At 46.4% G+C, this 25,172-nt stretch overlaps 1 protein-coding gene across 2 annotated transcripts in view; it reads right to left on the bottom strand.

Moving 5' to 3' along the window:
• The window catches only part of dennd1a (DENN/MADD domain containing 1A), a 137,818-nt gene that overhangs the window by 84,119 nt on the left and 28,527 nt on the right, over positions 1-25,172 (bottom strand). For both annotated transcript variants that reach the window (XM_061259839.1, XM_061259840.1), the window contains exons 3-5: positions 20,284-20,327; positions 4,276-4,325; positions 2,087-2,206 (exon numbers count right to left, since the gene is read on the bottom strand). In XM_061259839.1, coding sequence (XP_061115823.1) covers positions 2,087-2,206; positions 4,276-4,325; positions 20,284-20,327 — 214 coding nt within the window. The remainder of the gene's footprint in view (positions 1-2,086; positions 2,207-4,275; positions 4,326-20,283; positions 20,328-25,172) is intronic.

The following is a 25,172-nucleotide window of genomic DNA, read 5'->3' as shown; positions in this document are numbered from 1 at the left end:
CGACGTTCCCATCAAAGGGGAGCCTCCTTTCATTTTTTTTTTTTTGGTCTGTTGTTTTCAGGCAGTGCAGAGGAATGCTTGCTCCTCGACAGAGGAGACATTTTGGGGGATTAAACTCCCAAATGATGCGTGAACCAGGGAAGGAGCCTGTGTTCCTGAGGACCAGACACCTAGAGGGGTCTCATAGCCAGGGGAAGCGGGAGGGGATGGTGGAGAGACTGACTCCAGGCCACTGTGATTGGATAATTGGCATATTTTCAACAAAGTGGTTGGCAAAACAGCATACATTCATTTTGCATAGGACATCTTTACTTCATGTGCTTATCTGACCCATTATGGTTGCATCAGCTAAAAGCTCATTCAACACAAGAATATATTAATAATATACACTCAGTGAGCACTTTATTAGGTACTTATCAGACTTACTTTTCAGACTTAAATGTTCTGCTCCTGTACACATTTATCCACTTAGAGGTTTGACGCGTTGTGTGTTCAGAGATGCTCTTCTGCACACCACTGTTATGATGAGTGGTTATTTGCATTACTATTACCATTGACAAGTCTGGCCCTTTACCTCTGACCTCTCTCATTAGCAGTTCCACCCTGCTGCCCATTGGATGTTGTGCGTGAAAATCCCAGGAAATACTCAAACCACGCTGTCTGGCACCAATAATCATTCCACGGTCAAAGTCACTTTTCAAAGATCACATTTCATCCCAATTCTGACATTTGGTCTGAAAAACAGCTGAACCTCTTGACCATGTCTGCATGCTTTTATGCATTTAGTTGCAGCCACAAGATTAAATATTTACATTAACAAGCTGGTGTACAAGTCAACCTAATAAAGTGATCACTGAATGCAAATATTAAGTAATAGCACATCTAAATATAGCACATATAATAGCACATATAATTATTTACAGTGTAGTGCGTAAGCATTTGGCAGTGGACAGTGACACCGTTTCTGTGGTTTTGGCTCTGTGCTCCAGGACATTGGACTTGAACTGAAGCAATGAATATGATGATAAAGTGTAGACTGTCAGCTCAGGGTATTTACATCCAGCGATCCATGTAGGAATTAAGACAATGTTGAAACAATGTTTTCAAACTATGTTGACACTGTACCTCAGAATACTGGCGTGCTTTGGTTGAAACTTTCGTGCGGATATACACAGTTGGCGTACTATTGTAGAAAATTGTTTTCGCCGGAAATCGCGTACAACAAGGTCTGTGGATGTTTGTGAAAAACTGTGTGATTATATTTGGAAATAGACATTGCGGTTTTTTTTACGTCAATTTTTGCCACTTTGACTGCCACAAATATTGTGTAAAAAAATTTCTACATTCACCCAATATGGATGTAAACACCTGCAAATTATAGCTGACCATCCGCATGTTAAATTCATACTCACTGTTTCATTTCAAATAGAATGTGCCTTCACAGTGAAGGCATGGCCTACGGTGGAAGTTTAACAGTAATTTAATTAAAATTTATTTTGCTTGATTAAGAAGCACATCAATTATCAGAATCACTAGCAAAAAATCTTGTTAAGTGAAAATAGACAATTTTGTGAAATTAATTCAAGCATTCAAATCAAATCAAAACGGCAGATTTACGGTATGTGCATTCTCATCATGTATCAGAAATATGTATTTTTCTAATTAAATTAGCACTAGTTTGGATTAAACTAATATTAAGCTCAATTCTATGCACAACCTTCAGTGATATTGTGGCCTGGCAGGTTTCCTGGTCCTACAATGCTATGTAGCAAGGAGGTTTGGCAAAGGTTGGTTTTAGCATGGAAGATTACAGGCTATGAAGTACATGAAATTCATAGGACGTGGACAGATTTTGATAGTATGGATTTTCAACCCAGTATGACATAGGGGGCGTTTTATAAACACTGGGGTAAGCCAGGTCTGTGGGAACTTGCTGTTTGACCCTGTAACCCTCAGCTTGAGACATAACACTAAACATAAACTAAGGCACTCATAAACAAGGTACTCTCACCATAGGATGCAGAAGCAGAGCTTCAGACATAATACCAAACATAAACTAAGGCACTCATAAACAAGGTACTCTCACCTTAGGATGCAGAAGCAGCTACGAGCTCCTGACGATAGACGGCAGAAACCGAACCTCTGTTTGCTCTCGATGTCTGTCAGCACGAAGGTGAAGTTCTGCCCCACCTGACTGAGCGTCAGACTGTGAGGGAGAGAGAGAGAGCAAGAGAGGGAAAGAGAGTGAGAGGGAGAGAGAGACAGAGCAAGAGAACGTGACAGAAAGAGATTGAGAGAGGGAGAGAGAGACAGAGAAAGAGAGAGAGCGTGAGAGAGATTGAGAGAGAGAGAGAGAGAGAGAGAGATTGAGATCCAAAAGTTTATTGAGACATTTATTGAGACATTTTCCAGAAACTGTAATTAGAAATGATAGAACTTCAAAAACAAAAAAGAAACAAACCCAAACAATCCCCACAAGGGGAAAAGAGAGAGAGAGAGATTGCTTCTGTTTGATCTTTTAAAATTTGTTAAAAATGTAAAAAAGTAACATCACTAAGGGCGAACGGTCACCACGACAGTCAAAATCATCTGAGGGCAAAAAGGCACCATCATTGAGGGCAAGCGGTCACTATCATCGACCGGCTTCTATGATGATGGGCTTTCCTCTGAGCTCCACCAGGACAGGATGACATCAACATTACAGGTATGCTTGTTCATTTAATTGAAGTAATAACCACAAAATCAATGTGTTCGCACCTTAATTAAACAAACAGCAGTGCTCCTTTCATCTCCGCCAGCCTTTTTAAATATTCTGCTGTTAATCTATGCAGCGCCTGCCTAGCGCGCCTAACCGCTCCTCAGAACCAACATCATCATGAATTTGCAACAGCCGAGTGACAGACAGCCCGCTGATTAAACAGTTTTTCTGAGCGCGGCTAGGCCGGGCTTCCCTAATCAAGCCCCCGAAGCCCTGTAAGCCGGTCTGAAAAAGCGAGTGAAACCCAGACGTCCGTGTGTTCGTCCGCGGGGGTGTGCGCGCACGTTCTCTGCGCTCGGGGCCAGTCGGGCCCAGGCTAACGCGCCCTCGGCGGCTGCGCCTCGCGGCAGGTCCGCGGCCGCGCGGTCGGGGGTCACGGTGACGGCCGGTTTGGGCTTGTCGTGGCTAAACGCGGGGATCGCGGGCGAGCTCAGCCACCGTTCAGACGTGACAAATGGTGCTGACGAGCGGGGGCGGCCCTGGGGGGGCGGGGGATGACAGCGTTATGATCGGGGGATCCCAGGGGGGGCACTGCCCTTTGTCTCTCCCCGCACCCCCGCCACGGTCCACCGCAGGCAACCTGCTACAGCACTGGGGCGGAAGGGGGGCATGATGGGAACATGCTCTCCCATTGGACAGAGACAATAATAAAGCCTTCTAACGGCTACCCTTCATATCAAAAAGCAGAACCTCCTAAGTAGTACTTCAATCTCACCTAGAGAGGGCGCTAGCATTCAATATCTGAGTCTTTGGTGCCACAATGTTTGAAGCCCTTAACTTTAATTAAATCAATTTGAATCTGTAGGCATCTACTTGAAAAAAAAAATGATATTGCTTATATAGATTGATGTGAGGATATTATTTTTATACCTGGTTGAAGTATGAAGTATGATCGCAACCTAATAAAAGACAAAGCAACATTTGGGAAACTTTGGAACACAGCCCTTGAATTTTAATGACCAGGCAGTCAATCTGTCACCTGCGTATCAGGTAACACTATAATTACACCTTCAATCCACCGCGATGCTGAAGGGAAACACTCTGCTATCAGAGTTTATAGGAATAAAAGTTATTGCGCACAGAGAGGGGTTGTTCTTGATAACACGCCAGTGCCGTTTCCTTGTGTTAGTGTCATTGGTCATGTGAGTAACCATGACGTGATTGGCCCTCACGTACAGCATAACAATGCATGCATGTTTTAAAAAATCTACGCGTTTTTCCCCCCAAAAAAACCTATCAATACTTTTTATTTCACTTGAATTTATGTGGCCTCGGAGGTCCAGCCGATGGCGATAGGATTACTGGAGAGGAGTAATGTTTTTGGTGCTGACGGTAAACTGAGTTGCACTTTGAAATCTAAGGCCCTGTAAGGGGACACAGCAAATTTAGCTCCCATCTGGCGACGTTAAATCACACTTAAAGAGACAGCAACCTCACTGGCTTGTGGGGTTTAGCTCCCCTCAGAGGTCTGGCTGCGGCCAGCCGGCTAGAGCAGGGGCCTGATAACGCCACCCTACCTGTCTGCGTTGAAGGGGAAGCAGAACTTGGTCAGAGTCTGAAGAGTTTCCTGTGGAAAGAAAAAAAGCGAGATAGATTTATACACCTAACGGGACCAATAAATCCAGCATTAACTGCACCACACCATATAACAGGGCACGGCCCGGAGAAACGGCAGGCAGGCCGAGGTGGGGAGGAGAAGAAAAGGACTATCAATTAAAAGAGTGGAGAGAGGGAGGGGGAAAAGGACAGGAAGTGAGGGACCGGCAGCAGAAAGAGAGAGGGAGAAAGAGGGAGAGAGAGGCAGGCCGAGAGGGGGGGAAAAAGAAAAAACGACACAGAATCGGTCCATCACCCCAAATAATGCCGCCGAACCCAAAAAAAGAGAGGATAAAGGACACACAAAAGAAAACAGCGGTGGTGTGAGCTCGGGCCCCCGCGTGGGGAGCGGGAGGAGGGGGGGGTCCTCCGGAGCGCTAACAGGCCCCTGGGGACGCGGCGCTGGCTGGCCATATGGGTAACAGTGAAAGAGAGGGGCCGGCGGGGAGATGGCGGAGAGAGAGGCCGACCCGGCCTCACTTTCAGCTGTTACCCAGCAGCCCCGGGCCTGGGGATTAGAGACACGGGGCCAGGCCTGACAACAAAGAGAGGGGAGGGGTGTGGGTGTGGGTGTGTATGTGTGTGTGTGTGTGTGTGTGTGTGTGTGTGTTTTGGGGGGGGGGGGGGTTGCGCAGGAAACCAGCCCGGCAACATCCGCTACTGTGGCTTACAGAGGAGGGGGGTGTGGTACACAGGGAAACAACAACAAAAAAACAGGGATTTTCTTGGAGGCGGCTCAGGCCTTCTCCATCGCGACGCCCCTCGGAGGGACAAACCCCGCCGGCGCAGGTGCTATATTTGTCGTTTGTCTCCAGGAGCCGGCTGAGATGCGTTGCCTACAGTTGCCACGGTAGCGGTTGGTAGGGACGTTGGGGGGGGGGAGCTGCTTGGCACAGGGAGTATGCCCGAAACTCAAAGCCGTGACGCTACCGGTACCATCCCAGAGGGTGCCTGCGCACTATGTGGAGTAAAGCGCAGCTGCGGCATGCTGGGAAATGGAGTCCTGGAGTGTCTGCCGACTGCAATGCTTAATCACATTTTGTGGTTGGGACTCTGCTGATGCAGTTAAACTGGACGTGACACACGAGCCCACATCTATACTCGCTGGTCAGGGAGTGCAGTTAATCTGACGCTATTGCTCACATTCATCCGTGGGAGGGCCTTATGCTCCCCCTTTTGGCTCTGGATGAGAGCTAACAGAGCGCAACCTCGTTTAACTCCACCCGACCTGCGTCACAGAGGCAGGAGGGCTGCGGTAGGAACCTAGCGTCGGCCGTTTGACATCGTCACTGCAAGAGACAGTGACTAATACAAGGCTGCGCCTGCTCAGTTACTTTGGTTTCTTATACGATTCTGGTCACGCCTGAGTCACCTCTGCTTATTCCCAGCACTCTAAACCGCGTGAGAGGAAACCTGAGCCACATACCACACATCGACCCCCCCCCCCCCCCCAGCCCCCTCAACACCCCCACCTCCGACGCCCCGACACCCGCCCGATACAGGGCCCGGAGGGGGCGAGCGGGGGGGGGAACTCAGCCAAAGCCGAATAATCATCAACCCCGATCCCTCCCCCCCTAACCGCCACACCCTGTCTGTCGCCGCGCGGGGGTAAAGCCTCTGGGCGGGGCCTCCGCACCGCCGCTCCCTCAGAATTGATGAGGCGCGCGATTCGTCAGGAGCTTCATTTGGAAGCGGCACCTGCAGGGCCCGGGCTCAGTCAGACGCTGTCTGTCAGCCCCTCCCGTTCATCAGGTCCGCCTGCGCCGTGGCCACCAGCCCCCAATTCCCCCAGTCCAGCTTTGGATGACAAACAGCTAATTAATTTTCCGAAGCCAGGAGAAGCTGCGGGAGGATAGCCTTCAGCGAAATTTGGAACTTCTGAGATTAATTTAAGATCCGTTTTACACGTGTAGCATTTGCATGAGCGCGAATAATAAATTACGACTGCGGAGTTGGTCGGGTCCGTTTCATGTCCCGGGTAGGACAGTCTGGCCCACTCACCGGTTAGGTCTGGCGGTGTGACGCCCCCGAAACGGTGGAAAGCACACATGCTGTGTGCATATACACTCTGTGTATGTACAAAAACACACACACACTAATAACACACACTTACAGAAAAGTTTACCTACACAGGCAACTGCGTATGCGCCAAACACACCCTCACAACACGTACTGCGTATGTACACGCACCTACATCAAATACATGACAACATATACAGAACCACAGACACACTGCATATGTATGCATAAAACATACACATGCAAACACATGGCGCATGCACAAAACCCACGCACGTGCATGTCCAAAAACAACACCAACATGCAAGCACAGGTACACTGGCTGAAAATATCCAAGCCATAACAACAAAAAAGCACACTCAGGAAGATTAATACACTGTAATACACTTAAACTGAAAAAGACAATACTTGCCCATACATTATTATTTATTATATAATTCTTCTCATTATTTTAATTCAGTTAAGTGTTGAATATACATAATACATTTCCATGCACACACACACACACACAGAAACTTCACTGTACAAAGGGCACGCATACACATGCAAAATGAGAACTGTGGGAAAACATAAAATCCAAGCGCAAAGCATGCAGTGATTCCATCCAAACTGCAACAAATTATCCAAATAATAACAATAAAACATCAAGAAAAGGTAGCCCTTATCAGTAAAGGCAGCACTACTAGTCTACTTTTCTTCAAAAGTAGAAAAAGAGCTGAAAAAGACACTTAATACTCCCCACATAATTTACACCACGCCTAGTGCTACTGGTACACAGTAATATAAAACTCTCCATCCCTCCCTTTTAAGTCTCACTGCTGGAGGAGCACTAGTTTCTATGTACCCACCCATCATTTCTATCTTAATCTCCAGTCCTTCAGAAGAAGCGCAACGGTTATTAGTTTCACACTTAAAATGATGTACAGAAAGGTTACTTAACTGAAACGATCGGGCCTTTAGTTTTAACGAGTGCATACATCATAAAGCGATCTGAGACCAATAATCGTCCATCATTATCGAGACGGCGCGGCAGCTCGGGGATCCGGCCCACGGAATGGGAACCAGATTTGGGAAAGGGGAGGGGGGCGGGGGGGGCGGGAGCAAGCACGCGCGCGTGTGTGCGCGTGTGCGTGTGTGCCCAGGTCTAGTGGCGGACGCTGAGAGGGCTGGTGAACACCTAGCTTTATTGCCCCCACCGACACCCCCCCCCCGCCCATAACCAATGAGGGGGCCAGACTTTTAATTGCAGTGCTGGGGGCCCCTGAGGCCCCCCCCTCTCCCCGATGCTCTCTGGTCCGATAGCCGCTCTGCGGATGAAGCGGGTCCTGATCCCGGCCCCCAGGGGCCCCGGGGCCCCGCCACATGCTGTCACTTCCTGCCCCGATGCCGCGCACCTGGGCCCCTGCTCTCCGTCAAACCCCCCCCTGACATTATCCAGCTCACAGCGCCCGTCTATAAGCCCCTCCTGATCGATAGGCCCGGGCTCTGAAGGTATCGACGGCTCGACACCACGACCATCGATCTCCTCCAGCTCCTCTGCCCAAGTTTTTTTAAAGATAATTGGACCCAGGAACCTGCCTTGACATCGACGACACCGGCGTTACGCGCTGCACTCTGGACTGCGACCGCAGCGCGTCGTATTGAGCTCACCAGAGGGTGGGGAGACCGGGGAGTTCTGAGGAGCGGCACAGCACTGCCTAAAATTCACCTTTATCAGGCGAAGGATTTCAACTCATTGGGATTCTAAATGAATAAGAAGGATACCCATATCATAGGAGGACCCATTTAAAATGTGGACCGTCGTTAATTCCTCAACAACAGAAAAGTGCATATACAACATACAAAAATGAATATTTGAATATGATCGTACCCATTGCATTTGCTATGTAAAACCACTTGAAATGTTTGCTCTGGAGCTTGCCTTACAAACACATACATACATATTCAAATAAATAAATGCATTAGTATATTACTGCTTTCATAATTAATGATAATAATCATCGCCACAATCACAATGATGATGATGATGATCACAAGGGTGGTTGTGATTATGCTGGTAATTACTTACGAAGGAAGGGATTTTGTCCTTATCTTCCCCAATCCCACAACCCCCCCTCCCCCCCTCCTCCCCCTCCTCCAACTCCCAACAATTGCTCTCAGAGTCTTTAAATTAGTGTCCACACAGTGATGAAACGCTTTAATAAAAGCAAGGACAGCAATATTGATACTTCATTATTAAGCAGCTGGAAAACACACACATTACGTCCCCATTAGGTGCAATAACAGAGGCAGGAGCCTCATTTGTTTCAATGAGCAACCCAACTGGTTATGGATCTTAAATTACTCAAATTAGTGACAGAGGAAGAGGCTCCTTTTCAATAATATTAATATTAAAAAGTTGGAGTTTGGGTAAAGAATGGCTGCACTTGAACAAATGCACCCGCTCTTTACCCAAAAAAAGAAGGAAAAAAAATCCAGCAGCAGCAGCAAATAAATAAATAAATAAATAAAATAAATAAATAACACATGAGAGAATACAACAAACAATAAATAACACCACATCTCCAAAGAAATTCTTTAAAATGCTCTTTGTGCACAGTTCTACAAACAAAAGTCATTAATGGTCACCAAGACAGACTTCCCTGTCCTCTGGAGTCTTCTCACAAACTAAAGACAATCGTTTCAAGAAAAAGAATGAAAAAGTTGTGATCCCATTTTTTTTCCCTGATCATTCTCATTACTGTCACAGTTCTGCTGCTCTACAAAGTGGAAGTACAGCAAGGGCTGCCCTGGGCCATAGCAATGCCTAGCCTACATAACTCTTCTGTCTCAAACAAACACACACGCAAGCACATACACACATGCACAAATGCTCTCATGCATATACACAATTGCACATTCGCACATTCCGAAAATCAAACATTCATGCATGGGTGCCATTCACAAACATAAATGCATGTGTAAATGTGTGCATATATAACATCACAAATATAGACACAAAAATGATCAATTGTGCACACTCACATAAACTCTCTGACACACATGCATGCAGTCGCACACACAGGCATGCAAATCAGCACATGCGCACAAACTGTCATGCATGTACCCACACAGATATGCACAAACACACAAACACGTAAACACACAGCCAGGTATACAGTCATGTATCCATTAACACACATTCACACGTGGATGCACAGACACAGGCACGCACAGACAGACAGAAGCACACATATACACGTGCATGCACACACACAGACACACACAGACAGAGACACAGAAGCACACGCACACACATGTATGCACACACACAGAGCTGACATGGACGGCTCTCCCAGGACTCCATCACTCTCTGAGTTGGTAATGAGGCCTTGCTGAGCTCCTCACACTGGCCCCTCTCCCAGGGGCCCCCTGAAACCCTCAGTGCAGCCTGCCGGCCACCAGGCCTCTGCTCACATCACACACACACACACACACACACACACACACACACAGATATATACGCACACACATACACATACAAATATACGCACACACATACACACACAAACACACACACATACAAATATACACCCATACATACACACACATACAAATATGCACCCACACACATCCACACCCACCCAGACACACGCACAAAAACATATATAGATATACACACTCACTCACACACAAACACATATATATATATATATACACGTTATATATTTGCTTAGTTACTGTCACCTTCCTGTCAGCTTCGACCAGTCTGGCCCTTCTCCTGTAACCTCTCTCATTAACAACGTGCTTCTTCCCGCAGAACTGCTGCTCACTGAATGTTTTTAGTTTTCAGCACCATTCCCTGAAAACTCTAGAGACTGTTGTGTGTGAGATCAGCAGTTTCTAAGATACTCAAACCACGCTGTCTGGCACCCACAATCATTCCACAAAGTCACTTTCTAGCCCATTCTGACATTTGGCCTGAAAAACAACTGAACCTTTTGACCACGTCTGCATGCTTTTATGCATTTAGTTGCTGCCACATGATTGGTTGATTGAATATTTGCATTAGCAAGCTCGTGTATAAGTCTACCTAATAAAGTGATCACTGAGTGTATATATAAACACACACACACACACACACACACACACACACACATAATTGATCGTATTGCATTACACTAAAATTCAAGATAACTAGCAATGCAAACGGAAACACCACATGGACAAACAACTAGCCAGGAGGCTAATGTTGGAATGTTTAGATAAGTGCACCATAAGTGATTAACCCTGACTATGCAAATGCATTTTGTCTTTGATTTTTTTTTTTCTTCTGGAAATTATATCCACATACAGTATAACTAAAGGCACAAGCGCTATAGAACATATTAGCACTCAGCACAGCCATATGCTGCCTTGTTTACATCCACCGCCTTATATTGGCCAGGGAACCATCCATTTGGGAAAGTGTGAAAACAAGAAAGCAGACAGAAAAAGATCAGTCACAAAGTACTGTAGATTAGACCAGTCCTGGGAAATGGCACCAGTATGTGCCCATCCTAGTCATCTACACTCTACACTCTGAACGAGACTTTAGAATTCTGCTTGCTTATTTATTATTATATATCAGATTATATTTCGGGCCAAACCACTTGCGGCTGCAGTGGCCTAAATGAAACATAAGCCTCTCGTACCACACATTTCTGTGTTACCGAAAGACGAACAGAACACAGATCTGAGAATCGCCTGGGAAAAAGCCTTCTCTGTGAGCTCTAGAGCCATGGACTGAAGAAAGACAGCCTCGCCAACCACCCCAGTGTGGGGGCACAGTTCTTCACCTTCACTGTACCTCAAAAGCAGAGATAATCTCATTTCAGACATTCATACAGACAACCACAGCGACCCTGAGCGCCATAACCCACTCAAACACGCAGCTCTGTGGCATTCAAGGTCACAAGCACGAGAGAACTGGGATTCCTGAAAAACTTGGCTGGTTATTTTTAAGTTTTATAACTCACTTCAAGAAAAATGTCTCGAATTTTATGGGGGAAAAAGGTATCTTTATCTGGAAGTTAACCAATTCTAGATCATTGTTTTTGCATTGATTTGAGTTTAAACTGTTGGTCTCAAACATAAAAAACTGAATGAGACAATCTGATCACAAGACAACGTATACTGCAAGGTCATATTACACAATGTGTAACCAGCAAGAGGCACGACAGACAAGGTGTGAAAAAAACATCTAGGAAAATGACAAAACCTGTGTGCTCCTGCAGTTTGGAATAGGAGAAGGCAATGGACCGCACTGCATCCTGGGTATATCAAATCTATTATTCCCATGAAGGCAGAAGGAGACAAAACATTAGGGATAGGGATAAAGATAATTTAAATAAACTCACGGCTTCTAAAATTCATAAATAAATGGTTACCCAATGATTATCCTGGAGTTGGTTTTTCAGAACTGAATGAACCAACTGAATTGACAGCTTGCCATCAATTCTCTTTAATTGCCCCCTGCAATGAAAAGCAGGTATTAAAGTGAAGAAAATAAGTTTTCAATCATTACACTATTTCAGTGCGGCCATTAGCACGCTACGAGGTGGGTTTGCGATATCATCGCTGTTCCTATCTAAACGGATCTGTAATGATGAGTGTTCTGGCACAAAATAGCTTCTGTGAATCACCCAAGTGGGTGTACGATGGGAGAGGGGAGTTCACCGCAAAGTATGATGAGATTCTCCATGACTTATTATTACTATTATTCAATCTTCATATTCCACTAATACTATGCTGTAGGATGCCAAGAGCCACTAAGAATGTCTGTGAGAGGTCCTTCATCCTAACGCAGTAAGCATTCTGAATTCCTAAAATTCGGAACACAAATCACTGTATGTTTGCATATTTTTGTTGGACAAGTATTTGAACATTTATTAGTGCATGGCCTATGTGTTTTATATTTGTGATGTATTTCATGATTATAATGTGTTGTATAAGACATGTGTATCTAATCTAATACTGCTAATAGGTCCAATGCTTCCATCACAGCCCAAGCAGCCAATGACGGCTTACTTAAACAACGTGCTATACAACAACATTCCAATGCAGCCTCCTGGATTGATCCAACATTACATATTTATCATCATCACTGGAGAGTAAGCGAGGCGCTGTGGCATTTCTCACAGCACCGTCACAAAACACAACGGTTTACCAGGTAAGAGCTCATACTCAGGAGCAACGACAGCAGCCACCCCTCTGATAGGCGTGCCCACTGAGGTCGCCGCTTAGCCTGTCCCGGCCTCCGCGCTTTTAATAAGCCAAGGACCATTTCACTCGCATTCTCCAAGCAGCCATTACAAAACGGGGAAAAATGAAAATCTTTTCAATATATAATTTATGCAAATCCGGGGTAAGAAAAAGACAAACATTTATTAAGCCTTTCTTCTGTTGTCTTTTTGTCTTTTTAAGCTGCCCTTATGGAGGAGTGGGGAGAATAGCCATGTGATGGTTTGGGGTGGAGGGTGTTGAAGTAGTACGCGTAGCTAAGGGCCCGGGGCATGAATATTCAGCAGCGCATGGTAGCGGGATCGGTGTCGGGCCTGGGGAAAGGATCCACGCAGGACCTCACCGAACAAAGCCGGGCAGAGCGGTGGCGTAAAAAGGTGGGACGGGGCGGCGCAGACGGCGGTCCAGACTGCTGTCACGCGGTCCCGGTCCGGTCGGGTCCCGGGTCCTGAGCTCCGTGGACCGCCCGCGGTCGCTCTGTCTGCCTGGCGCCTCTTTCCGGGATCGCAACCGAAAGGCATTATGCAAATTCCCCCCCTTTCAGCGTCTCTCTCTCCTCCTCTCCCCCACATCTTCTGCCCAGCGAGTGCGAGTGCTCACCAGAGGATTGGTTTCAGCAGCCCTTCGCCGCGCGCTGGATCTGTTTGCCTTAGGGCCCGACTGCTTGTTTTGACAGAGGATCCCCCAGACAGTTGGGATTAGGCGAGCTTGTTTAGATAAACTAGAGGGGGGAAATCAAGGCCTTCTTTGGGTACCTCGGCTGCTGGAGCTCCTGCAAAGCCAGATGCCTCCTGCTTTCATCCCTGTCTGGACTACCCCTGCTCCCCCCACTCCCCCCCGTCTCTCTCCCTGCCACAGGCCCTGTCACTGGAGCAGGCGCTACCACACACAAGCGCATAATGCCGCGACACACACACACACACACACACACACACACACACACACACACACACACACACACTGCGATATGTGCAACACATCCATAGCAACGCTGAGGCACATTCGCAGTAACACTGAGACACACAGCAACCGATTCACAGTAACAGACGCGCTCAGATGCTCTGACCCCGAACCTGAGACAAACAACAACGCATCAAGACACAGCTCCACGCAATGTAAAGTCTATGCGCTTTCACAGCAAAACAGTCAGAAACCAATACACACTAGAGGTGTTCCTGGGTCTCACGGAAATGGAACACCCAAGACTTGACCAGAGAAATGAAGCCTGTGTCCAGAATTTTAAACCACATTCAGGCCAGTAGTCACATTCAGGTTTTTGGGTGTGCACATAATCCCCAAGAGAGCAGAATATTGTGGGCATTCATTTATGCCCAAGAAACCTGGAGGAGATGTACTGTCATTTCTGTAGCATTAATGGGCAGACTGGCAACGGAAATTCTGTGTTCCTGTGTCCAGTGCTGTCTGCAAATTGGCTTTCAGCATTGCCTCACCACGCTGAGCACCACAAGTGTGACTGCTCTGCTTTTATTTTGAAATAGGGTGGCTCCAGGTTTGTTTCCTGTTTACAATTCAGCATCTTTGTCATTAAAAGATGTTTAAAAGATTAAATAGTGCTTTTAGCTCATTAAAGTATTCAAGTTGATTTTTGTATTTGCAATTTCTTATATTAGATACACCTGATTATTGTTATTTTACAGATTTTGTTTTCATTATTACATTAATTACACTACCTGAGGGTTGCAATTTCAGCTCAAGACAAGTCTGAGTAAGCTCTTTTGAAGCAAACACACTGTATTTAAGTCCACTGTATTTGTAAAATAACAGCAGTACATTGTGTGGCAAGTTATTTTGGTGAGCAGTGTTAAAGTTGAAAGGGAGCATTTGCCAAATTAGGCTTTTATTGAATTGTTCAGCTCTGCTTCGGCCAGGTCGAGGCCCAAGAGGGCCTGACATCATCTTTATTTATCTACTTTATTTATCAGATTAGCATAAGAATCCCTCGAGTCTAGTTCATGACGGTTTTGGCATTTTGGCCCATGGAGACCTTTACTATACACCAACAGTCACAATGAGATTTACTTACTGCAATACCAAAAGCTTCTCCCACTCACTACAGCAAACCACAAAAAGATTTAGTCCATTCAAGAGTGAAATTGCATGTGTAATGTCCGTCATTTGGCCAAACAAATGGTGTCATCAGTATTGATATGGTTAGCATGTGATTTTGGAGTGTTCTTGTCGAAATTCCCAAAGAGAACTTATTTTAATCATAACAGGCCATGCACATATGTGTTTAATAAAGCACATATGTCAAAAAAACAATAAGAATTTTCTGGCCAAGATGAAGTTTTTTGTTTTTTTTACATGAACATTTGTTCATGAGTGTACATATTAGGATACTTCACAGATTGATCATTTGTAGAGTGATATCAAAACAGAAATGTTTAATGATGAAATAATGCCTCTATAATTTAGAGGAATGCGCAAAATATTCCATTAAAATGTCTGACACCTGACCCTTGGCTCCACGTGCTATGGACACTAACTATTCACCAATTTCAATATGTTAATAAAAGATTTGATGATAAATAGAGAATGTAGAATCTTCCACCTGCCGCCCCCAGTAGAAGGCGATGAAATATTTAATTCATTAATGTCAGGAAGGTTAAACTGGGATTTTACAGCTTCTGATTTGAATCATATTCCGTTCTTGTCAAAAACATGCTGGTAGACTGACACAGCACAGTCCCTGTGCAGACATGACGGCACGCGGTGGAACAGATGAAAAGGAATCAATATCTCACACATCCCGACATAATCAAGAAAGAACCAGCCCAAAGACACACACACGCACACACACACTCACACAAAAACAATAAACCATCGACTATCCATTTCTAATTCAATTACGGACTTTATTAAACATTTAATTTCTTTATTAAAAAAGCGCTTTGTTTTTAGGGAACCATATGGGCTCCATTTATGCAGTCCGGTGAGGGCTTCTTCTGGCACGTGCAGCTGTGCAGTCCTGTGTCACGGGCTGGTACTGGCTCTGCCTAAGGGGTTTCAACTACTTTAGTGCCTGAGGACAACTAGGACATTAATGAATGATGGTACAGGGAACAGGGAAAGGGGTGGGGGGTGGGGGGGGGGGGGGATTGAGAATAGGAAATGGGGGTGTGTGGGGAGAGGTTTGGGGAACAGTGGAGGGGGTGGTAAGGAGAATGGTGGGTAGGGGGGTACGGGGAAAGGTAAATGGAATATGAAGGTAAATGGGGAATGGATAACAGAGGTGGGAAAGTAAGTCGTAACAGAGTGGGGACAGGGGGGGGCAGAGTAAAGAACAGGCACAGGAGGGGGGAGGTATTGGGAAAGGTGGGTAGGGGTGTAAGGAGTACGGGCATGGAGGGTAAATGGGGGTAAATGGGGTATGGGGAATAGAGGTGGGAGAATAAGTCGTAAGGGGTTGGGAAATAGGGGTGGCAGTGCACAGAATAGGGGTGTGAAAGGTGGCGGTGGGGTGGGGTTGTGTGAAAGACACGGGGGGTGAACATGGAGGGGGTAGAATAAAGGCCAAGGGAAGGGGGTGTGTGAGGAGAGGAACCGTTTCTCTAGAACCGGGGGAAATGGACATGGCCGTGGAGGCTCTGCTCGACTCTCCGCTTCTGTAAAGGAGGAAGTGGAGGCGAGCAGCCCAGCCTCCCCGCGGCCGTCTCCCGGCGCATTATTCAGTCGCGCGCGCACACCGGAGGACTCGGTCTCCACAGCAACTCCGCACCCCCCCGGGACTCTTAAAAACAACTCCCAATCAATGGAGGAGAGGAGGGGAGCGAGGAGCGGAGGTCTCGAGGGGGCGGAGGACGCCGTGGCCCGAGGGGTGATGTCAGCCCATTAAACTGATTTCACAGGTTCCCTTAACGAAGGCACTTGCGAGTTAAAGGGCAGGAAGCGTCTTATTTCGCCGTTTCCGAGCGCCCGGGCTTGCGAGGCGTACTGAAAGCTCTCTGACAAACAGGCGTGAAGTGGGGCAGCTGCTCGGTCACCTCTCTCAGGACCCGGAAACACAGGTGTGGCAGAGCGGCAGCCATCGATTCTCCCAGACCAAGCCAACCTCGCTTTAGCCCCGTGTTTGATAGCCCTCCACCCCCCTTATCCCCCCCCAACTAGTCATGTGATGAAGAACTCAGCCTGGAATGCTAAGCTACAGAGCGGGGAAGTCAAAACATCCTCTTACCCGCTCTCTCTATACCCTTCTCCCTCTCTCACTCCCTCCCTCTCCGAACACCTCTTTTTGGTCCCTGGACTCTGCTCCCCCATACCTAAACCTCTCTATTAATTCACCGGTCCTATTCCTCCTGCCTTCCTCTTCCTACGCTTGCCTTTTCATGATACCACCCCCTTGTCCATTCTTGCCAATGCAGTTCCTTCTCCCCCTCTCATTCCTCTCTCTTTCCCAGAGGTCAGACAGCTTACTTCAAATGCTGCATAAGTACAGCCAGGTGTTTCTCTTCCAATCCTGAGAATTTACAGAAGCAGCTTGTCCGAACTTAAAAACATACAGCCAAAATGATTTTAGGTACGATTCAGAATCGAGATATGCCCTCTTTTTTCGTTTTTTTTTAAATTACAGCAGCAGTTTTTGCAGTTTTTTGCTTAACCACAGCAAATTCTCAACGTTTTTTTCCCCCTCCTCAGAAGGAAAGCTTGTTGTATCTCACCGATGTTGTTGCTGTTGTATTCGCGCTGCCTGTTCTATGTGTCCCGGGTGCTTATTGTCCTGAACACGGGCGTCAGCACAAATGCAGTGTTGATGTGCTCCCCCTGTGAACTGGCTTGGCACCCACAACCGCCCCCTCCCTCCCCCCCCCCCCCCCCTCTCCCCCACCGCTCTACCCCCTGCCCCCCTCCAGGTGAGGCGCGTCTCTCAGTGCCTCCTGCGCAGCTGCGAGGTGGGGGGGGGGGGTGTCACATGACTCCCCAGACTGGGAGAGGCACGGTCCCGCACCGCACGAAGCGCGCAGCCCCGCCTCGCCGCATCAAAGCGCGGGGCCAGACTCACGCAAACCCGGAACGTTCTCTCCGTTTGCGTGTGAAAAACAAAGTGCAAGTGAAGTATTCCTATTTGCCTAACTTCTCCCTCTCACTCGTTAGAGGTCACTCATTTGAATATTCCCTCATTAAAGACTAATTCTGCCATTTTTTTTTTTGCCGGCAAGTTAAAATAATCCACGGCGCGGCGACATCAAAGGCCCCCGGAACTTCAAAAATCACATTTGAAAATGACTAAAGTACCTCATTGCATTAAGTTTTGCACAAAATATGCAGCAGCTGCCTAATTTAAAGGATTCAAAGCACAAATGTCACTGCAGTCTGGTTGTGTCAAAGAGGACAACAGTTAAAGGAGAGAGGGAAAAAAAAACTTGGGGCGAGCGAGACCGGCTTTGTTTTAATTATAAGCAGGAAAAAAGGAGGGGAATGAAGAGATCCCGCTCGTTATACCATCACTTTGTATCAAACAACTTATTTACATATCAGATTACATCCCTCATGCGAACGGCAAGATCTATCGCTGTAGAGGCAGGACGAACAAAATAATGAGACGGGGCCATTTTTTTCAACCACATATACATATTTGTGTGTGCGCTCATGTGTGTGTGTGTGTGTGTGTGTGTGTGTCTGGGAGTGCGCTTTTCAGAGTATGTGTACGCCTGCACACACACGTGTGTGTTGTGTATGTGTGCGTGCATATATACACATTTATTATTTTACATTTATTTTATACATATGTTTGCATATGCGCACAAGCACACACTCACACATGTATAAAATAAACTTGTTCCGGAGCAATGGCTAATTTCTGAACTCTCCCCAGCTGTTGGTCTGGACAGATTATTAAGACCCCGCAGCTGAGTATGGGTAATGGAGAGGGGCACACGATTGGTCGCTGTACCAGTACATTGTCAGGGCCCGCTCTTTTCATCCGCTGTCTTTCTTCCCGGTTCTTTATTCCTTCTCTCTATGAAAAGAAGAAGTTCTAGCTTTGTGGCTCAAGGGAAGCCCAAAGCCTGGTCATCCCAAATTCCCTCCCAGATGCCAATCTCTCATTCTCTCCCTCATTCTCTCTTTCCTCTTATATCTCTCTCACTCTCTCTTTCTCCGTCTCTCCTTTCGTAAAGCTACTGAGGCACAATCATTTGAGACAGATTCTTTACTGTACAGAACAAAGGCTACCCAGAATAAAATATCCATCAACAACAAAGAATGCAGTTTGCTTGTACATCAAATAAGAGGGGAGGGGGGGGGCCTCACATAGTGATTAGTGTGGCCACAGCGGTCGACTGAATGTTTAGAATAACAGGGAACTGAATCGAAAACCCACCCCCTGCACTATCAGTTCAAAGCAAGAGGCAGAGAAAAGGACTCTGCTATTCTGTCACGGCGATCCTATCTACGGCTACACGGCAATAAGCATGTTTTGCTTCTCATGTAGAGCTAATTAAAGAAAGCATGTTTAAAAGACCAAACAAGTGGGCATTGGAGATTAGGAAAGATGAAAACTGTATCTGTAAAAAGAAATACAGCCACCATATCCTTTTGAAAAAAATCTTAATTGGATAGATTAAGCCCTCTACACAGACATCTCTAGCACATTTAAGCAGCCTCCATACTTCCCTTAATAGGTCTTCATATATCCATATAAATGTACTGTGCAAATTAATGTTTTTGTTCACACAAACTGTAATGAGCAGTGCAGGCCGGAGCGAGGCCTTGGATCGGAACATGTCCGAAGCCTAACGTGTAATTTGGCAGGTGAGAATATTCCTCTGGCTGCCTGCGGATGCCAGTGAACGGAGGTGCTCGGTCACCTCATCTCCAAACAGAAAACAAGGCTTCACTTGCTGCTTTTGCCTTATTACCAAAACACCGTCTCCTCTGTGGGGTCACAAAGGGGACAGAGCCACAGCTGAACTACATGCCCTTTCATCGCTGTGCTGGGCTTTTATACTGCGCTGCTTCATTTGCAATAGAGACCCTGGAAGAAAAGAACTGCGCTACACGCTACATGCTATATGCTATCTAATATTAACTGCCTGAAACAACATTTTAACAGACAGCAGACACTATAAACAGACTCATAAGATTCCACTTTCTTTGACTAGCTTGAAAGGAAAATGTTTTCATTCATTAATTAATTAATTCTCCACTTATCCATCAATTCCGGGATTTATTCATAAATGTACATTTTTAAACATGGCTATACATTTGTATAACCATATTCCAATTTGCGAGGCAGTAAACGAGGTCCGGTTGTAAGCTTTAAATACATTAGAGTCTCTGCACAAAGACCAGCGTTTGTGTTGCTAGGACACCCACACACACGGTACGTGGCCAGGCCAGAGAAATAACACATTCAGCAGCAGGTCAGGAAGCCCGCGTGCCATCGTGTGTACGGGAACAGAGGGAAGAAAAGAAAAACAAAAAACAAACCACCGACCGTTTAGAAATGAAATGGAGAAGCAAGACAAAAAAGGAAAGAAGAGATAAAGCAGACAGAATGAAAGAAAAGGGGGGGAGGGAGAACAGGAGAGACCGAGAGTCAGAAAGAAACGTGTGTGTGTGTGTGTGTGTGTGTGTGTGTGTGTGTATGCGGTGGGGGTGGAAGAGGAAGTCAATTATGCATTCCAAACCTGGTCGATGTAGTCCTCAGGGAACAGCCGCCGCACCTCAGGATCTGTAAATAATTGACAGATAATATTAATTGGCTTTGGATTAGTGAGCAAGCAGAGTATCGCACATTAATATTTGATCAGAAGATGATAGGGACCCTGGCAGGGGATCCGAGGGGGCAGCTGAGGCTGTTGTGTTGATTAGGCCAGAAAGGGAAGTGTTCAAGGCGGCCCCTCTACCCTCCTCCAGAAAGAGGAACGCAGGGAGAGAGAGGGAGGAATTGATGCTCCCGTTAGCTCGGGGGGCTGCTATCTCGCCTAACCTCCTACTGGCAGCAAATTGCCTGCTGGATGTACTGCCGGAGAAAAATCACAAGGACTTTCAAACTGCCTTTGATTGTTATTTTATTAGCGCGCGCGTTCCGACGGGCAGCAGAAAACCGGAGTGATATCCCAAAATATTCGGAGGAGATGCATTTCTCTCGTGCCTCTGATGTATCAGTAGCAGCTACCGACAGAGTCTCCCCCCCTCCCCCCCCCACACTACCGCCAGCCCCCAGCTGCCCTGCTGCCCTCTTGCCCCGCTGCTGAGGTGTGCGGGGGTGGGTGGGGGGTGTGGGAGGGACCAGGAAGAGGGGCGAAGACCGGCGAATAACCAGGGAAACACCGCGGGGTCAGCGTACCGTGTGGAAGCCTTCCAGAAAAACGTAAATAATAATTCTCCGCAGTTTCTGGAGGCTAATTAAAGAGCAGCCACAGCGCCAGAGGCGAGCGTGACAACAGAATTAAAGATTGAGGAGAGGATGAGAAACGGGGGAGCCCCAATGACAACAATGCCCCTCTCCCTTCCCATCTACCATATGCTGTCATTTGTTTTGTCAAATCTCCCTCAGCACCCACGCTCGGCAAGGCTCCGGCACCGGGATCCGGCTCTGGGCTTCAGGGACGTCGCTGTACCCCTTCAACACCCCACCACCCCCCCACCGCCGTCAACTGTACCCACAACCCCCCTCTGATCTGACCTCCACACCACACATCCCAGAGGGAGTGCCAGTTCGACTAGTCCAATATTTCTTTTTAGTACAAGTTCTGCTTTTTATCTTTTGATTTTTACATTGGAAAAAAATATATATATTACATTTCATTTTTTCTTAAAATCACTGATATTCTTATTTGAGGAATTATGCACATTTACAGCTTGCATTTGCCCTATTTTGTTTTTGCATATTGACTGCAAGGGACCCATAATTCACTGTGACACAAACAGCTTATTCAAATTACATAAATGGAAACTGGTCTCATACAGAGATGCAGCCATTTACTGGTTTTGATCAAATGCGACGTTCACTTAATCCCTGCCAACAGATAAGGCTTCCTCTGCAGGAGAGCAAATGTGCACTATGCCAAAACTCGCCTCTTTCAAGTGTAAAAGGTATATTAACAAGGAACAAACGTCCAAATAAACATACCTGAAACACCCACACACACAGACACACAGATACAAACACAGAGACACACTCACACACAAAACAAACACACACACTTTGCATACATAGTATATATAGACAAACATTAATACAGACACACAGATACACACACAAACAAACAAACACACACACTGCATACATAGTATATATAGACAGACATGAATACACACACACACACAGACACATTTGTCATGTGCACACACACACCACACATGCACAGATATAAACACCCACACATATGCCAACACATGTACACTACAAACACAGAAATACACAAACACACACACTTCACAGTCATGTATACACAAACTTGGAAATGCACACACTTTGCATACATATATATACAGACAGACATGACTGCACAAAAACACGGACACATTACATGCATACACTCACACACTACACCTGTGCAGATATAGACACACATGCACGTGTACACACATACACACACACACACACACACACACACACACACACTCATACTCAGGACAGCCTTGAGTTACAGGACACACCACCAACCCTGACCACCCTCCCCCCAGCAGTCCCACCCCCTCAGCCACAGTTCTACCCCCCTCCCTTCCTGAAGTCTTCCCTAGAAAGCTTGTTTCTGCCCACAACACACCTGATTCATGGACCTTAGTCACACTCTCAGACCACCGCCTGCAGCACACAAAAACACCCTCACACAGCAAAGCCAAACTGGAAAGATGGCTATCAATGTATACCTTTTCTGACATCATTAACACTCCACTCTCAGAACTTAATTACCTGACATCTTCATTGTGTCATATGTATGTATGTATGCGTGTGTGGGGGGTGGGGAGGTTGTTATACTTTCAATTAAGATTATTATCCTTAGTTTATTTGCCAACAGTACAATGACTCAGATTAGTTTCCAATATGATTAATTAACTGCCTTATGCTCATATTCGCAGCCTCTCCAGCAGGACTTTGAATGATTATGTCCCTTCTGCTGTGTGCTTGATTGCCTATGCAGCAGGACTCTACCTGAGCACGCTAAACGGTATAATAACGGGTGGGAGCGCTCCTACCCATGCGTTCATGTGCACCTGTGCAGTTAATGCGGACAGCTGTCGGCCCTTCTGCAGGCCTGGGTGGTAGCTTGACTTGACACAGGTTACACGGTAAGCCAAGTCACGAGTGTCAGAGTCGGGCTCAGGAAACCCATAAAGCGATCAACAGTGAAGGTAGGCCTTGTGTTTCGGCTGTCCGTTAACATAAAAGTATCTAAAGGCGGAATTGGCTATCTGGCATCACACATATCAGTGTGTGTGTGTGTGTGTGTGTACGTGTGTGTATCTGTGCGTGACTAAGAAAACACAGTAACACATTTCAGTTGTTAATCATAGTTAATATGAAGAGGAGACTTGATGCTTTCTTTAGAACTTTCCCTGCACATTCTTAAATACCTTAGTTGATACAGCAGGGTCAGAAAGTAGGGTGAGACATGCCTGTTACAATGTAATGTAACCATGCAATAAGCTACAAATTCCATGTAATTACAAACGCGAGCTTAGCTGACTTTCTCTGACCAGTTACAATGTGCCAGTGAAGGTTTAAAAAGCTGTACACAAACAAATTTTGAACGACTGTTCAAAATTCAGAAGCTTATTCAAGCTGGCATTCTTTAGAAAAACTGAAAAATCTGGCTAACAGTCATTTGCTGCAAACCCAAAGATAGCAATGGATTATAAATATCATCTCATCCACCCATCTCATCAAGAGCCTACCTTGGAAATGCTACCAAGGTTGTTCGAAAAATAAAAACTGCCCAAAAAGAGGTGGTCACTTATAGAGACAGACGACCTGATCCATACTGATAATGTCCTGTGAGTTTTAACAGAAAGAACAAATGAGTATTCATTATGGAACGGACCGGAATATGCTCCGTTCCAACAGAGATAAGAAACTACACCGGCTCCAAACAGTACGGTACGTTGCCGCATGCGGTGGTGAACTTTCCCCGCTTTCGGTTCCCGTGCGTTCTGCGCCTCCGTGAAGAAGAGGGGGAACGTGTGACAGAAAGAGAGGGAAGATTAATACGGAGAGCAAAGCCGCGGGAGTGGGTGTGTGTCATAAAAGGCCAAGCGGCAACTCTGGCTCAGCTCTGAGTCTCCAGAGTCACCGGGGCCTTACTGAGCTCCTCCACCAGCCAGGAGGAAAAAAACAAAAAAAAACAGAAAAACATACTCTTCTAAACAAGAGAGGCCCAAGCTGCTGAAAAAGGCCCTTTATTTGAATGGTGCAGCAAATAATCTGCTTTGTGAGCAGTTCCTCTGGAGAAACAGAGCACCACTCTTTCACGAGCGGGGTCCGCTCAGTGCGTGTCGAGCACCACGCACCACGCTGTCGAACAAACCATCTTTAAATTCTCCGCCTGGCAGCTATCCATTAGCGTGCCTCAGAGGCTTTTGTTTTGGCTTTTTTTTTGTTGGTACAAGTGCGCTATGCACTGCATTAGGTCAGCTGCATTTAACAGACCTTCAAAACCGTCCCTGGGACATGGTGTTTATTAAGGGACCTGAGCTTTCACGGGTAACAGAATACACAGGGAGAAACATAGCCTACCATACCTGCAGTTTTACCCCAAGCAAAGAGGCAAAAGGTGCAACAGACTGTTCACAGACCTAAAAAACACAATGTTTACTTTAGGCACCACCAACCTGAAAATGGCATGACCACTACGGTAAAAAGATAAATGTTGTATACAAAAAAGTTAGTGTCTGTCGAGCGAGAAGGGCCTGATCTGGGGCTTTTCTGCACTGAGATAGACGGACTCCAGTAACTCAGGAGCGCTCTCCTGGCTGTTTCACCAAACCACCTCCTTCCAGCCCCACCGTGAGCTGCTGCAGAAAGGATCATCTATTCCCAGCTGTAAAAGGAGATGAATAATAAAGAGGCAGGCCCGCTGAGCGCGCTATTGCTCCCTCCTCTCTGTCCTAATTTCACAGCTGTGATGGTAGCTAAAATTATGGCCATACATAATTTAGGCACTCCGAGCACTTGTGAATTCTTTCATTCAAAATATCGTCTTTGCAACAGATAACGCGGCTGCTTGTTTCCGACCATTTCTTGTGAGAAATGGCGCTTCAGTTCAATTAAATGTGAAATTAAAGAACCCACAACACCGCAACCTACAGAAATGCTGTGATTACCGGAGCCTGGTTCGAGCGTAGCTATGAAAGCATGCAGTGCCCTTGGGACACCGTCCTACTCGCAAATCCCGACTCTCTATGAACTGTACTTGTCAACACGTGAGCACATGGTCTATGTTAGGCCTCCACTGCGAAATATAAGTCAGTTCCGTTGGAACTGCTGACACTCGCACTCAGGAAAGGTGAACACCACCAGGGGGGAAAAGAAGAAAAACAAAACGGGACCATAAAAGCCACTGAGCAGCGC

The sequence above is a fragment of the Conger conger genome, chromosome 11, assembly GCF_963514075.1.
Source record: "Conger conger chromosome 11, fConCon1.1, whole genome shotgun sequence".
Lineage (NCBI taxonomy): Eukaryota > Metazoa > Chordata > Actinopteri > Anguilliformes > Congridae > Conger > Conger conger.
Note: the sequence above shows the minus strand (reverse complement) of the source record. Positions and strands in the feature narration are given on the sequence as shown.